This window comes from Rhinolophus hipposideros (genome assembly GCF_964194185.1).
Source record: "Rhinolophus hipposideros genome assembly, chromosome: 5".
NCBI lineage: Eukaryota > Metazoa > Chordata > Mammalia > Chiroptera > Rhinolophidae > Rhinolophus > Rhinolophus hipposideros.
Window position 1 is genome coordinate 66,502,198 of NC_138051.1, and position 14,711 is coordinate 66,516,908.

Consider the following 14,711-nt stretch of genomic DNA (forward strand, 5'->3'; position numbering starts at 1 on the left):
CTGGACATGAGAGACTGGGGCCGATGGTTCTATAAGAAATGGAGTCGCAAGAAATTCAAGCCGGAATTCGGGGTTTGGAGAGTTATGACGATGTTCCAGAAGAAGATGACATGACTGTATTTGAATAAATGTAGAGTTTTGTACATGAATAAATGAATAAATATAGATTGTTGTACATGAAAAAATAAGACATCCCCTGAAAATAAACCCTAATGCGTCTTTTGGAGCGAAAATTAAGACCCGGTTTTATTTTCGGGGAAATATGGTACCTCCTGTAGCCCCAAGCCCCACTAAAATAAGCCCTAGACCCACAGGGACAGGAGGATGGGACAGCAGTGATGGAAGACAAAAAAATGTCAACAGCAATCTTTTGGAAGCTGAGAAGCAGGTAAACTACTGTAACTGTCCTAGCAGATGGGGGAATGCTAAAACCTAAGCTTGTTTATCCTTTCAGTGAGACAAAACAAGAAGCAAGACAGTTCATATTACATCACCCCAGAAGGCAGGGGTATGGGGTCGGGCTGAAAAATGGAGATCATTTGAAAATGGAAAGAGAAATTGGATCCTTTTGTTCCAACGTGTACAGCAAACTACCTTTTCCCACAACTCTATCAGAAAATCGGAAATTAACTTATTGGAGTCTGTGAGCGCTCAATAGGATTGTAGACTCAGGGACATCAGCCGTAGCTGAAGGTGAGAGTTAAGTGCTACACCAAAAATAATGAACTTGAGCAAAAGTTTGCAATACTGAATGGTGAGACTCTTATCCTTTTTCCAAACGAAGATCTTATCCTCTTGGCTCCCCAAAAGCTGAAAATCAAGCTCATGCTCATTCCTAGGAGGAGATTGAAAAATGCCTTTGAAGAAATTGGACACCCTAAGAGAAATGATCTAATATATGTACCAATATCTGGAGATTCCTGAACCAAAAAGCAAGATCCTTACCAATCACTACATGTGCAGTGTCCATCATTGAAAATCACTGCATGCTCATGCACAGCTTCCAGTTAGCTTTTTAATGTCCCTCTTAAATATGGAAGCCACAAGACCGTATAGGAAAGCCTGTACATAAAGACAGAAACCAAATAGAAAGTGTGAATAAAAAGGAACTTGGAGAAAACAGACAATGTACCATATAAAAATACCACACTATAATTAATATCCAGAGATACAGGAAAGATATTGCAGTCTTGAAACAAGAATTAATAAAATTCAGAGAACAAGACAGATATCTTTAAATTAAAAATGTGATAGCAGGAATTTTAAAAAAGTAGTAGAAGGGCTAGACAGCAAAGCTAAAGAAATCCCAGTGGAAGGTCGAAAAGACAATAGGAGAGAAGATCGAGAAGTATAGAATCTGGGCAGGGGAATCAACTTCTGATTCATAGGATTTCTAGAAAAAGTATTGAATAAACACAGGAGGAAGTTATCAGAGCAATATTATAAGAAAAATTTTCAGAATTGAAGGATATAGGATAGAAGATTGAAAGGACTGTGACCTCTGTCTAAAGGGGGGGTGGGTGGGCAGGGATTACACCAAAGTGCAGTATGAAATTTCAGAATTTTATGGATAAAAAGATCCAAAAGCTTAACAAATAAAGTTACATACAAAGACAAAAAAAAAATGGGTCTCGGAACAGCATCTGCTTTCTCATGTCAGATTTCTTAATGGTAGCACTAAAAACTAGAAGCCAAGCTAAGAAGACAATGTGAGATCCAGGAAATGTGGAATCCCACATAGAAAACAGTAACAGTAAGGAAAATCTCAAAGTAACGGTGTATGGAAACTCTAGAATGACAATTGTATAGCAGCCCTAGAAAGCAACTGTTCCAAAAATAGGATGAACAGGTGAGGAGGGCTCTTTCTTTAAAAAAAAAAAAAGAAAGAAAAAAAAACGGTAAATTACCCAATAGTCTTGCCCATACTGAGAAGTTTTTTGCTTATGGCAGAGAGAGGATGAATTAATTATAGAATGACCTGTGTCGTGTGGTCTTGAATCATTTTACTCCCAGTCCAACAGTTTTTAATTCCTAGAAACATGATGAAGCAAACAGAAAGGGATATGTTGGGGATAAAAAGGATATGATTTCCATGTTTGTCTTTGTCTTTAAATACTGTAAATAGCAGCAAGTCTTTCCAAAACTCTTAAACATGAAAAGAAAAAAAGAGCTAATTAACAAGTTGAAATTTCTCCAGAGAATCCTCAACTGCTTTGAGTTTTGTTTTATTTTAAAACCAAAAATTGTATTGCGTGACTAATCGTTGAAATCCGTGAGATGAACTGGATGCGGCAACAGCTGCCCTTGTGGGTTTAGGTGTTGTTCCTTCACGGAATCCATGCCTGAATCTGCGGCATACAGTTTTCAGGTGTCTCATTCACTCAGTCCCGATGGTATTTCATCTTTTAGCCTTAGCACTCCAGTTGTACTTTCTCTTCTGCTTGGCAGGGTAGCCACATTTGCCGCAGGTAGACTTCTGAAGGTGGTAGGCCGTAGGGCCACCGCAGCAGCATAAATTGTGCGACTTAATGCAACGCTTTCCGAATGATGATGTTCCCTTTGTCATCGTGCTTCTGCAGCCAAGACCAAAGAGTTGCTTTGAGTTTCTTAAAGGTGATATAAGTTTCAGTCAACTAAAGATTCTTTACTATGGTCTTCCCTTTTTTGTTCTCTTAGTTTTTTGTAGTGTGAAGTGAGCTATTAAAGTGAAACTTCTATCATATATGTTAGAATTTGTAGTAATGAGTTAAATGTCATGTTGGTAGTACACACATGGAAAGAGATATACTTAGACAAAATTAAAACTTTAAATAAAAGAGGAGTAATTGGGCAAAGATTGGCAGGAAACAGGAGAGCTTTGCAAAGAAAATAAAAGTAAAAACTGATGCTTAGAGTAGTGATCCTTAATCCATTTTATGTCTTCCTGGAGAATATGTTACAGTCACTTGAGGACTTTTTTTTAATCACACAGATCCCCAGGATTCTGATGCCTGATCTAGGTAACTACTGTTGCTTATGGGAATGTTGTGTCCATCATGTGTCAGGGCAGGATAAAGATAGGAGGCCAGGGGTTAGCTCGTTACAAGAAATTCTCTGGGATAGGTGAATTCAGGAATGTGTCAGTGGGAATTTATCTCTGGTTCATCTTGTTTCTGATTGGGGCCAGGTAAGTTCCTTCCAGGGATCTTTCCAGTCGAGGGTTTAAGAGTTTCTATCTCTTCGGTCTTTACATTTTATGGTGCCTTTTTTGAACTGAGTTACTTTACTGACCAGATGGAGCCACTCAGTTGAGCCTAACAAATTTTTTGCTGACAGTCTGTTATTCCTTCATGCACCATTTTAAGAAGACTATAATGGAAATGAATAGTGTTAAGAAATTTATTTCTACCTTGCCAGTGGCTGGGTATCTTTGTGTGATAATTTTTTAATCTAATGCAGTTGTTGTGATTCCACAGTGTCTCATGCAGGAGCCTCCATGTCATCTGCTTCGTCAGACACTGGAATGAGTCCCTCATCATCATCTCCCCCACAAAATGTACTTGCTGTAGAATGCAGGTGATACATGTTTTCTCTGCCTTCCCAGCGGTTTGCTGCCATGGACATAAATCCCCAAACCCCGAAATACAACCACAGAAAGCACTCAACTGGTTTGACATTGCTAAGTATATCCTGTCTACTCTTCCAGGCTGGATTGTATCTATTCTCTTCTCTTTTCTTCTGTTGCAAAAAAATAAGCTGATTAACAATTGAAGGTTAGGCAGCCCGCCATATTTGTCATAATTTTTCCTCAATTTTGTTTTTTCATTTTTTGTGAAGATAGAAAAAGGGCACTTAGCAAATTTGAAATTGTATAATAAAGCTTTCAGGTGTTACAGAAATCATAGACAAGCAAGTGCACATGATAAACATCAAAATACTATCCAGCTGAATAGTTACTGCTGCACTTTCACTAAGATGTATTTGAACACTTGGTGAATAGAGGGTTTATGTTTTTGTTTTTTTAATTGTTGTTGTTTTTATTTTTTATTTTTGTGGAAGCACTTGCTATTTAGAACTGCCAAAGTATATATTCAGCAGTGTGCCCAGGTTTAAAGGTGTAAATGGGACAAAATAAATTGTGAAAGGAAGTGTAGTTGACTGAAAACTACAGTTGTAATAAGTCTTCCACTTTTTATAGGATTTTTGAGCACACAATTATGCAAATATTTTAATGTTTATTAATGTTTACAGTGGAATTGTGAATAAGTTTTCAGTGGACTATCTTATCCCTTGACAAAAATATTTTGTCTTTTTTCTATGTAATTTCAGAGTTTTTATTTTGTTACAAAAAGACAAAAATGAAATATATAACAACAATGAAGTTATTTAACAAGATTTCTAAAGCTGAAAATTTTGTGTAAAATAAGGTATTATCTTGCAACTTGTTAAATATATTTATTCAGACATTGGATGTTGTATTTTTATGTATTTTTTAAAATATTAATAAAATTGAAAAAAAGAAAATTCTAGGTTAATTCACTCTTTGGATGACAATAGCTCTCAGCTGTCCCTTTACAGGAGGTTGCATTCAGTAGCTTTGCCTGTATTGAAGGGAGTCTGTCTCAGTGCTTCAAACAGTACAGAACTATAAATGGGCATCTGGATCATTCGAGTATGTCCTCCTTTAGAAACTTTGGCAGTCCTAGTATTTAAACTGTTTTGAGGATCAAATTTTTGGTTGCCCTTAAGATACTTTGTCACAGTTTTTATGTTTGCTGTACTGCCGAATAAATTTATATCTCCCAAAGTTGAGATGCAACAACTAAGTAAAACAACTATGTATGCCATGTCTGTGAATTGTTGCACAGACTGATACATTCTGTAAATAAGTCTTCCAGAATCATGTATTTAAAGCAGTTTTGCCATATACATTATGTAAAAAAGTGATTTTTAAAAATCAGTTTTTAAATTCATGTTTGTACATTGAAGGGGTTTTTTTTAAACCGCCTTTTCCGTGTTTAATATGCTGTAGAGTAATAACCTAGATGCTCTAGACTGTATATCAGGATCTGATTTACAAGAACAAAGTCAGAGCCAAACACTAGTGATGGCATAGCATTACTGAAATCATTGTTTCTTAATTTCCTTTTAACACATTGTGAACTTGTGATTCAAATTCCTTCCATTTTCGCAGAGAATTAAAAACAAAACAAGTACTCTTGTAAAATGCACTTTTCTGTCTTTTCTTTGCAAAGGATAAGTATTTCAATGTAAAATAAAAATGGAGCTCAGTGGGCAGTGTTAATAAAGGCCATGTTTTAAACATAGGCTTTTTATATTTAATTTTCATTGAAGTGATTGTTTTTTTCCTAAGTGCCAGTAACTTACCGTTGGAAAAGCAGACTTCACAAAACAAAGCATATATTCTTCAGTCTTTACAATAAAACATTTCTAACGCTTAATTATAAAAATGAAAAGTGTCATTCAAATCCAGATGCAACTAGGAGGCAAGATGAACACATTAGATAGTTTAATAATTTCCTTCAGTAGCAATTCAGTAAATCTGAGATAACTAATTATCAGCTTGAATATTGTCCCTTCTAATTGTATAACTGTGGTAATGAAGTATTGGGACTTTGCTACAGAGAGCAAAATTATATATTCATTGAATGGGTATATGGGCACTTAAAATCCTTTTATTTGGGCTGGAAAGGATTTATGAAAATGAATACTGACTTGGTATTAAATTCAAAGATTATGAAAATAAGTGAATATTGATTAGGTATTAAATTCAAATATTGGGTTTATTTTGAGTTTAGCTAAACTTTGAGCTAATAGGTTTTGCATGTGACTAAAAAAGTTAAAAGTATAAAGACACTTTAATATCTAAAATGAAAGGTGCTGTCTATTAAAATTAAGTTATTTGAAGATTATGGTAATTTCTATTTCAGTATTCCATTGTGTATTTTTGTTGTTGGTGTTAAATTTCTAGTTTTCCAGTCCTTCACTAAGAAAGATGTTTGTACTTAGCACATACATACTATGTCTCCTATGAAATTGCTTTAAATTATGGAAATTTATATGTATTAAGCTATTAATTTGCTTATCTACCGTTCTTATAAGCCCTGTAATTTAACACAGCTATCAACATTGTTAAAGCATTTGAAGCTATATTCAACCACACATAAAAACTATTACGAGAATTGATTCATCAATAATTTATTCTATGTGCTAAGGCTCATAGAATAAAAACGTGAACAAGAGAAAAGAGTCCCTGTATTCATGGAATGTATAATCTAATGAAGTAGATGTTATATAGTTAATATGTAATTCTTAACCACAGGTGTGACTCATACAAAGTTTTGTTGCACCGTGAGATGACGATACAGAGCCCAACGAGTTTGAAGGCAAAGGTGGTCTGGGAAAGCTTTGCAGAGAAAGCAACAGTAAAACTGAGCCCAGTCACGATTACAAATGGTTTAAGCGAATGGGAGCAAAGAGATTATGGAGAGTAAAGTGCTCCCATCACGTGGGGGAGGAGACATTGGTGGAGTAAGCCAGGACAAGAATAGACCTGAGGCAGGAGCCACCTCACGCAGAGCTGTTCAGGCATTGCCCAAACCTTCACCTGCCCACCTCCTGTCTCAACTCCCTGTCCCCACCACCCACCCCTATGACTCTCATCCCTGCTTATCCAGAGCTATCTCAGCAACTACATTTCCATGAAGCTTTTGCTGCCCTGGCACTATGACCAGAATATCACCCTCCTTTATATCTAGTAGCATTTTCAGTCTGTTTTATTTTGACAACTCACCTTGTATTATGTTTACTTACACACGTATCTTTCTACCCTACTAGATGTGCAATTTCTTACATACTCCTTAGTCACAGTTGTATCTTACAAAGTACATGGTCCAGCAGCTAATATATATTAAGGTGGTCAAAAACTGTTTATTTTTGAATTAATATTGTTTCTGGTTACTAGTGATCCTTACGTACAAAGTCAGACATTTAAAAGTCGTCACTGGGGTTCTTTTCACAAAGTGATAATATTAAAATATCATTTGTGTGCTCGCTTCGGCAGCACATATACTAAAATATCATTTGGAAAGTGTACAGTAAACTTACTGTTCACAGTCTAATCTCCAACTTAAAACTATTCTTAAATTGAGTTGTTCCTCCCTTCCTGTTTCTTCTTCCCTCTTTTCATTACTTTCATGTGATGACACACAGATGTTTGTCCCATTACAGGAAGACTACAGTATGCAATGGCATTCATCATTAGTGAAGGTTGGAAGATTTATAGTTTGCACTTTATGTTTGCACTGATGGAGAATTTTTAACAAATACGTGTTTAGTGTTTTCAGAGTACAAATTTTTTTTAGTACTCTACATTTTATTACAAAATCAAATAACGTTTTCCTTGTTGAGAAACACAAAACACCTTTTTTTATTCATGTAGACCCATTATATCTTTTTAAACAGAATGAGAAGGGCAGTGTTTAGTTATAATTTGGGAATTTGTAGTTAACATAATTATGAAGCTGTCCTCAATTTTGTACTCTATCATGCAAAATTCATTTTGAAAAGTTCTATTGTGAAAAGCTTAAGGAACTTCCATGTAAATATAATAAATTGTTACTCTGTACAAGCAACTGGATTTCTTCTCAAAGCTAAGTTCCATTAAACGAGACAGTGTGAGTCAATTCCTCACCAGTTTAGGATTGCCAGATTTAGCAAATAAAAATACAAGACCTGGTTAAATTTCGATTTCAGATAACCAACAGATAATTTTTTTAGTATAAGTATGTCCCATATAAGATGTATTTATCTGAAATTCAAATTTAACTGGGCATTCTATATTTTATCTGTAAATCCTGTGATTCGTTTCATTTCTGCTATGTTCTAAGACATTTTTTAAACTCCAGAGGCCTTTTTCTTGCTCTCTGATAGAGGGTGACCAACTGCTGAAGTTTCTCTTGGTTTCCAAGTATGAACGTGCCTGGGCAGTCCCATAAGCAATTCTTAGAATTAACCGTTTCCTTGATGTACTCATGATCTCCGAGATTAGTTCTATAATAGCTTAGCTTTGACAAAACAGTTGTGAATGCATTCTGATTTTACTGGTAGTGTTGCTTTGATGGGGCACCTTTCCCACCAACTGCTAACTGCTTTCAAATTCCCTTTGACCCTATCCAAACTTGCTTTCAAATAAACAGCTAAACTGAATCTGACTGTATTAAAATAAAAAACTTCTTTATGACAAGACATTTAATAATTATAAATAAAGCCACTATAAATATTCACATAAGGTTTTTGTGTGGACATACGTTTTTATTTCCCTTGGGTAAACACCTAAGAGTAAGGTTGCTGGATTGTATGGCGGTACCATTTTGCATTCCCACCAGCAATATACGAGAGTTTCAGTTACACTAGTTGCCAGCACTAGATGTTGTCAGTTTTTGTGGGGTTTTTTTTTAGCCATTCTAATAGGTGTGTAATGATATTTCAAAGGTGTTTTTGATTTGCATTTCCTTAATGATGTCACACAGATTTTTAATGTCTAGTAACCTTAAGTGTTGGAAAATATGTAAAGAAATGGGAACTCCCTTGCCCTGCTAGTGCAAGTATAAATTGTAATATATCTATTTTGGATTTGATAATACCTAGTAAAGATGAAGGTGCATACCCCCTTTGGCCCAACAGTTCCACATGCTCTAGAGAAAAATCTGTATATGCTTAAGGAGCCTTGCATTAGACTATTATTTGCAGCATGGTTTTATATTAACAAAAAGAAAGAAAGAAAAGCCCATCAACAGAAGAATGGACAAATGTAGCTTATTAGTTGCAATGCTACACAGCAGTTAAAATGAATGGAGTACAGCTAAATATAAATATATCGACATGGATGAACAAGCAAGTGAAAAAAAGCCAGTTGTCAAATGATACATACATTATAAAAGTTGAAAATGCAAAACAATATAATACATTGGTTTTGTTTATGAAGCCATAAGTATAAAAAAATGAGTGTGAATGATGAACAACAAATTCAGGACTGATTTTCTCTGAAGGAAATGAACCGGGCTAGGGAAGGCATATAGGGGTATTTGTTCCCTCCAAGAATGTAAAGCAAATAGGACAAAATGCTAGGATTTGATAAATTGAGTGTTAATCATATTATTCTCGATCCTTTATTATGTTTGACGTATCATAATTGGGGGAAAAACACCCAATGAATTATTTCACAATGAAGTGAAGCTAACTGGTAGAACAGAGAACCCTATTGGTGAAACGAGGTTCATTCATATTATCTCATGAAAGAAGCATTGCTATTTTGACACTACAGAAAACAGGTTCCAGTGGTGAAGGGAATAGTATGTGGCAGAATTACGACTCTAGCCTGTTTCTTCTGATCCCCAAGTCTAGTGTTTGTTCCCTTATTTTAGTGCTTTCCTAAGACACTTCTCCCTGGAAGCTTAATGGTTGGTTGCATTCTTACCAAAGACTGAATTCCTTGGCCAGAAGCCTTCGTTCAAAACTCAACAGTTAAAAAACAGTGCAATTTTACAAAATAGACTAGAGATTTGAACATACACTTCACCAAAGAAGATACACAGATGGCAAATAAGCATATATAAAGTGTTCATCAAGAGACTGAGAAGACAAGCCATGAACTGGAGAAAATACATGTAAGAGACATGTCTGATAAAGGACTATTTTAGTCTGTTCAGGTTGCTGTAACAAAAATACCATAGACTGGTGGCTGATCAACATTTCTCAGAGTTGGAGTCCAAGATCAAGGTGTCAGCATGGTCAGGTGAGGGTCTTCTGGGGTGGAAGGGGCTAGTGAGCTCTGTGGGGCCTATTTTATAAGGGCACTAATCGCAATCATGAGGGCTTTACCCTCATGACCTAACCATCTCCCAAAAGCTCCACCTCCTAGTATCATTAGAAATTAAGATTTCAACATATGAATTTGGGGTGGGGGGAAGGAGTAACAAACATTCAGACCATACCAGACTGTTATCCAAAATATACAAAACAAACAAAACAACAAAAAAGCCCGTGAAATTCAACAATAAGAAAACAACCCTATTTAAAAATGGGCCAAAGACCTTAACAGACATTTCTCCAAGATCTACAGATGTCAAGTGAGCATATGAAAAGATGCTCCACGTTATATATCATCAGGGAAATGCAAATGAAAACAACAGACACCACTATACACCTATTGGAATGCAAAAATGCAAAGCACTGACAACACCAAATGCTGGTGGGAATTTGGGACAACAGGAAGTCATTGTTGATGGGAATGGGAAAATGGTGCAGGCACTTTGGAAGATAGTTTGGCTATCTTTAGTTTCTTACAAAACTAAACATACTCTTAAACATATGAGCTAGCAATCATGATTCTTTGTATAAATATTGAAATGAGTTGAAAACTCACGTCCACACAAAAACCTGCACACAGTTTTATTCATAATTGCCAAAACTTGGAAGCAACCAAAGTTGCTTCCAAGCAGTGGACTCTAATTCACCACTGTCCTCCAGTAGGTGAATTAATAAAACTGTGGTACATCCAGACAATGGATGTCGGCACTAAGAGAAATAAGCTATCAAGTCATGAAAAGACATGAAGGAGCTTTAAATGCATATTACTAAGTGATATTACTTGGGAAAGTAATTACCCAGTCTGAAAAGACTACATACTGTATGATTCCAAGTGTATGACATTCTGGAAAAGGCAAAACTATGGAGACAGTGAAAAGATCAGGTTGGGAGGAGGGATGAATAAGAGTAGTACAGGATTTTTAGGGCAGTAAAACCATTCTGCATAATATAATGATGGATACATGTTGTTATACATTTGTCAAAACCATTATCTATTTGTTCAACATCAAGAGTGAACTGTAATATAAACTATAGACTTGGTGATAATGATGTATTAATGTAGGCTCATTAATTGTAAAAAATGTTAGTAGTAGGGGAGGTTGTGGGGATCAGGGGCTATATGGGAACCCTCTGTACTTTCCACTCAATTTTGCTGTGCATCTAAAACTTCTCTAAAAAAAAAGTATTTTTTAAATGGTGTTCAATATCATTAGGCATTAGGGAAAGGCAAGATAAAAACATAGTGAGAATCCAGTACATGCCTACTAAAATGCTACAATTAAAAAGATTGACCATACCAAATGTTGGCAATGATATGGAGGAACTCTCAAATACTGTTGATGGGAATGCAAAATGGTATAACCATTTTGGAAAAATGTTTGACAGCTTCTTAAAATATTAAACATACAAGGAGGACATACAAATGGTAAATAGACATATGAAAAATGCTCAACATCACTAATCATCAGAGAAATGCAAATAAAAATCACAATGAGATATCACCTCACCCTGGTTAGAATGGCTGTCATCAACAAGACAAATAGTAACAAGTGTTGGAGAGGCTGTGGAGAAAAAGGAACCCTCATACACTGTTGGTGGGAATGCAGACTGGTGCAGCCGCTATGGAAGGCAGTGTGGAGGTTACTCACAAAATTACGAATTGAATTACCATATGACCCAGCAATCCCTCTCCTGGGTATCTAACCCAAAAATCTGAAAACATTTATACATAAAGACAACTGTGCTCCAATGTTCATTGCAGCTTTGTTTACGGTGGCCAAGACATGGAAACAACCAAAATGTCCTTCGATAGATGAATGGATAAAGAAGTTGTGGTATATATACACAATGGAGTACTATTTGGCGGTAAGAAAAGATGATATACAAACGTTTGTGACAACATGGATGGATCTTGAGAGTATAATGCTAAGCGAATAAGTCAGACAGAAAAAGCAGAGAACCACATGATTTCATGATATGTGGAATATAAACCAAAAACAACAAAAGAACAAGACAAACAAATGAGAATCAAGAACTCATAGACACAGACAATAGTTTAGTGGTTACCAGAGGGTAAGGGGGGAAGAGGGTGGTAGATGAGGGTAAAGGAGATCAAATATATGGTGATGGAAGGAGAACTGACTCTGGGTGGTGAACACAATGTGATACATAGATGATGTAACACAGAATTGTACACCTGAAATCTATGTAACTTTACTAACAATTGTAACCCCAATACACTAGTTTAAAAAACAAACAAACAAATAAATGAATGAATAAAATATTAAACATACTCCTGCCATATGATCCAGCCATTTCACTTTTAGGTTATTTACTCAAGAGAACAGGAAAGATGTGTGCATATAAAGACTTACATACAGGGGCTGGCCCCGTGGCTCAGGCAGTTAGAGCTCCATTCTCCTAGGTTGCCAGTTCGATTCCCACATGGGCCAGTAGGCTCTCAACCACAAGGTTGCCGGTTCAACTCCTCAAGTCCCACAAGGGATGGTGGGCAGCGCCCCCTGCAACTAAGATTGAACAGGGCACCTTGAGCTGAGCTGCCACTGAGCTCCCGGATGGGTCAGTTGGTTGGAGCGCATCCTCTCAACCACAAGGTTGCCAGTTCATTCCTGGATCCCTCAAGGGATGGTGGGCAGTGCCCCTTGCAACTAAGATTGAATATGGCTCCTTGAGCTGAGCTGCAGCTGAGCTCCCAGGTGGCTCAGTAGGTTGGAGCGCTGTGCCCCCTGCAACTAGCAATGGGACCTAGAGCTGAGCTGCGCCCCTCACAACTAAGACTGAAAGGACAACAACTTGACTTGGAAAAAAAGTCCTGGAAGTACACACTGTTCCCCAATAAAATCCTGTTCCCCTTCCCCAATAAAAAAATCTTTAAAAAAAAAAGAAAAAAGATTTACATACAAATGTTTTATAATAGCTTTATTTGTAAAAGCCCCAAAACTAGAAGCAATCCAAATGTCCATCAACAGATGAATGGTTAAACACACTGTAGTGTATCCATAAAATGGAATACAACTCACCAGTAAAAATGAACCACTGAAAGAATCTCAAAATAATTATGAATGAATCTCAAAATAATTATGCTGAGTGAAAGAAGCCAGACAATAAAAGAACACATATTGTATGATTCCATTTATACCACAATCTAGGAAATGCAAACTAATCTATGATAGAAAGCAGGGTTTGGTGAGGGAAGTGGTGAAGGAAAGGAGGAAGAAGGGATTAGAAATGGGCCTGAGGAAACTTTTTGGGGTGATGGATTATGATTACTGTCTTGATTTTGGTGATGGTTTATGGATGTCTACATATGTCCAAGTGTATCAAATTGTACACTTTTAAAATATGCAATTAACTGTTTATCAATTATAACTCAATAAAGCTGTTTAAAAGAAAGAGAGCTATCATCCAGCATAGAGCTATACTTTTGGGACAATTTTTAGTGCTACGTCAATTTGGAAAATGACCAAAGCTTTATAGAAATTCTGATGCCCAAATTAGCAAGAGTAGTGTCTATATTTGAGAAAAAAAATCTACACTTACCATAGAAACTTGTTTGAAAACTTTTCAGTTTCCCACATGGTCTTTGTGGCAATTTCAACTTGAGTAATCTGTTTATTTCTCATTGTTGTATTAATTCTCTGACCTTTACATGTAACTGTTCACTTTGGCCTTGGCACACTCACCTTATCTTTACAGTTTCCCTGGTCCCATCCCGTGCCATGCACCACAGGGATTAATGATGATATCAGTGGAAGTGAACGACAGGAAGGGACGGAAAGGCAGTAGAGTGGTTTTATTACAAGACAAGAGCAGTCAGCCTAAAAAAAAGAACAAAACCAAAAAAACAACTTTTGGAAACAGGCTAAATCCATCCCCAAGATTCTGAACGAAAACCAGTCCCAGATTACCAGTAACACTGGATTCTGATGCTGTCCTCTCTTCTGTTTGTGTTTACAATCAGCTTTTGACAAAAGCACAAGTTCCCAACTAAAAAGCTAGGTGATCATAGGAAGAAACAGAGTAGCCAAGAAAACAATTATACATAACTTAAACCTGCTAACCCTTGAACTGTGAGGGCATGGACTGCCTCTCCACCCAACGGTAGTCGCAGCAGTGACAAGCACGTGGCTAGGCACACACTAGTAATATCAGTAAATTGTAAGCAGCAATTGAATAATCTAACAAAAGAGAGAAATTATTTAGCTCTTCACGTCCTTATCTAGCTCATGCCTTCTCTTTGGCTTAGTATAAAAATCAAAAGTCTGGTATTTGGGGTAAAGTCTTACCTTTATTCTTTCTGCTGTGTCTGCTGAATAAGGCAAATACTGGGTCGAAAATCATCTAGGCTAGTATCAGGGGTCTCTCAGAGTTGGTTTTGTTCTGGGACTTTTGGCTGTCCCGCCCAACCCAGCCAAATTAACATTGGTGGTGGTTGTTTTTAGGCTAAATATTATTATTTCAAAATTCCTCCTGCTGGGGACTTTGGACTGTTGAGTCCTTTCAGGTGACAAGGCAGACCAGGTTGGGGAGTACGGGCTCATCAGTGTTCAGGGGTTCAGTGGACAGTGCTGTGACCCGCATGCCAAAGTCAACTTAAATTTGCAGGTGAGAGAAGAGGCCGAAGGAGGATCCAGTTCCCCAGCTAACCAGATTCCGGACACGCTGGGTTTCGCCTGAATAGGTGTCGCAGGCGTACGGACGACGGTGTGTTTGAGTAAGTGCGGTTCAGAATTTGTAGACCTGGGTCGGAACAGCGCTCTGCCGCTCAGTGGAGGTGAGACTTCCCACACGCACCCCGTGGGACCCTGCTTTTCCCTTTC

At 37.0% G+C, this 14,711-nt stretch overlaps 2 protein-coding genes across 3 annotated transcripts in view; one reads left to right on the forward strand and one right to left on the reverse strand.

Annotated features, from left to right (window-relative positions):
* The window catches only part of ARID4A (AT-rich interaction domain 4A), a 60,114-nt gene extending 54,794 nt beyond the window's left edge, over positions 1-5,320 (forward strand). For both annotated transcript variants that reach the window (XM_081048765.1, XM_081048766.1), the window contains exon 24: positions 3,456-5,320. In XM_081048765.1, coding sequence (XP_080904891.1) covers positions 3,456-3,559 — 104 coding nt within the window. In that variant the 3' untranslated portion in view covers positions 3,560-5,320. The remainder of the gene's footprint in view (positions 1-3,455) is intronic.
* Positions 2,102-2,694, reverse strand: LOC308497754 (large ribosomal subunit protein eL37-like). The gene is given in 3 exon segments (XM_081048768.1): positions 2,102-2,377; positions 2,381-2,398; positions 2,402-2,694. Coding segments are annotated over 3 exon segments (330 nt in total). The 5' UTR covers positions 2,567-2,694; the 3' UTR covers positions 2,102-2,230.
* Positions 5,321-14,711: the final 9,391 nt, after the last annotated feature.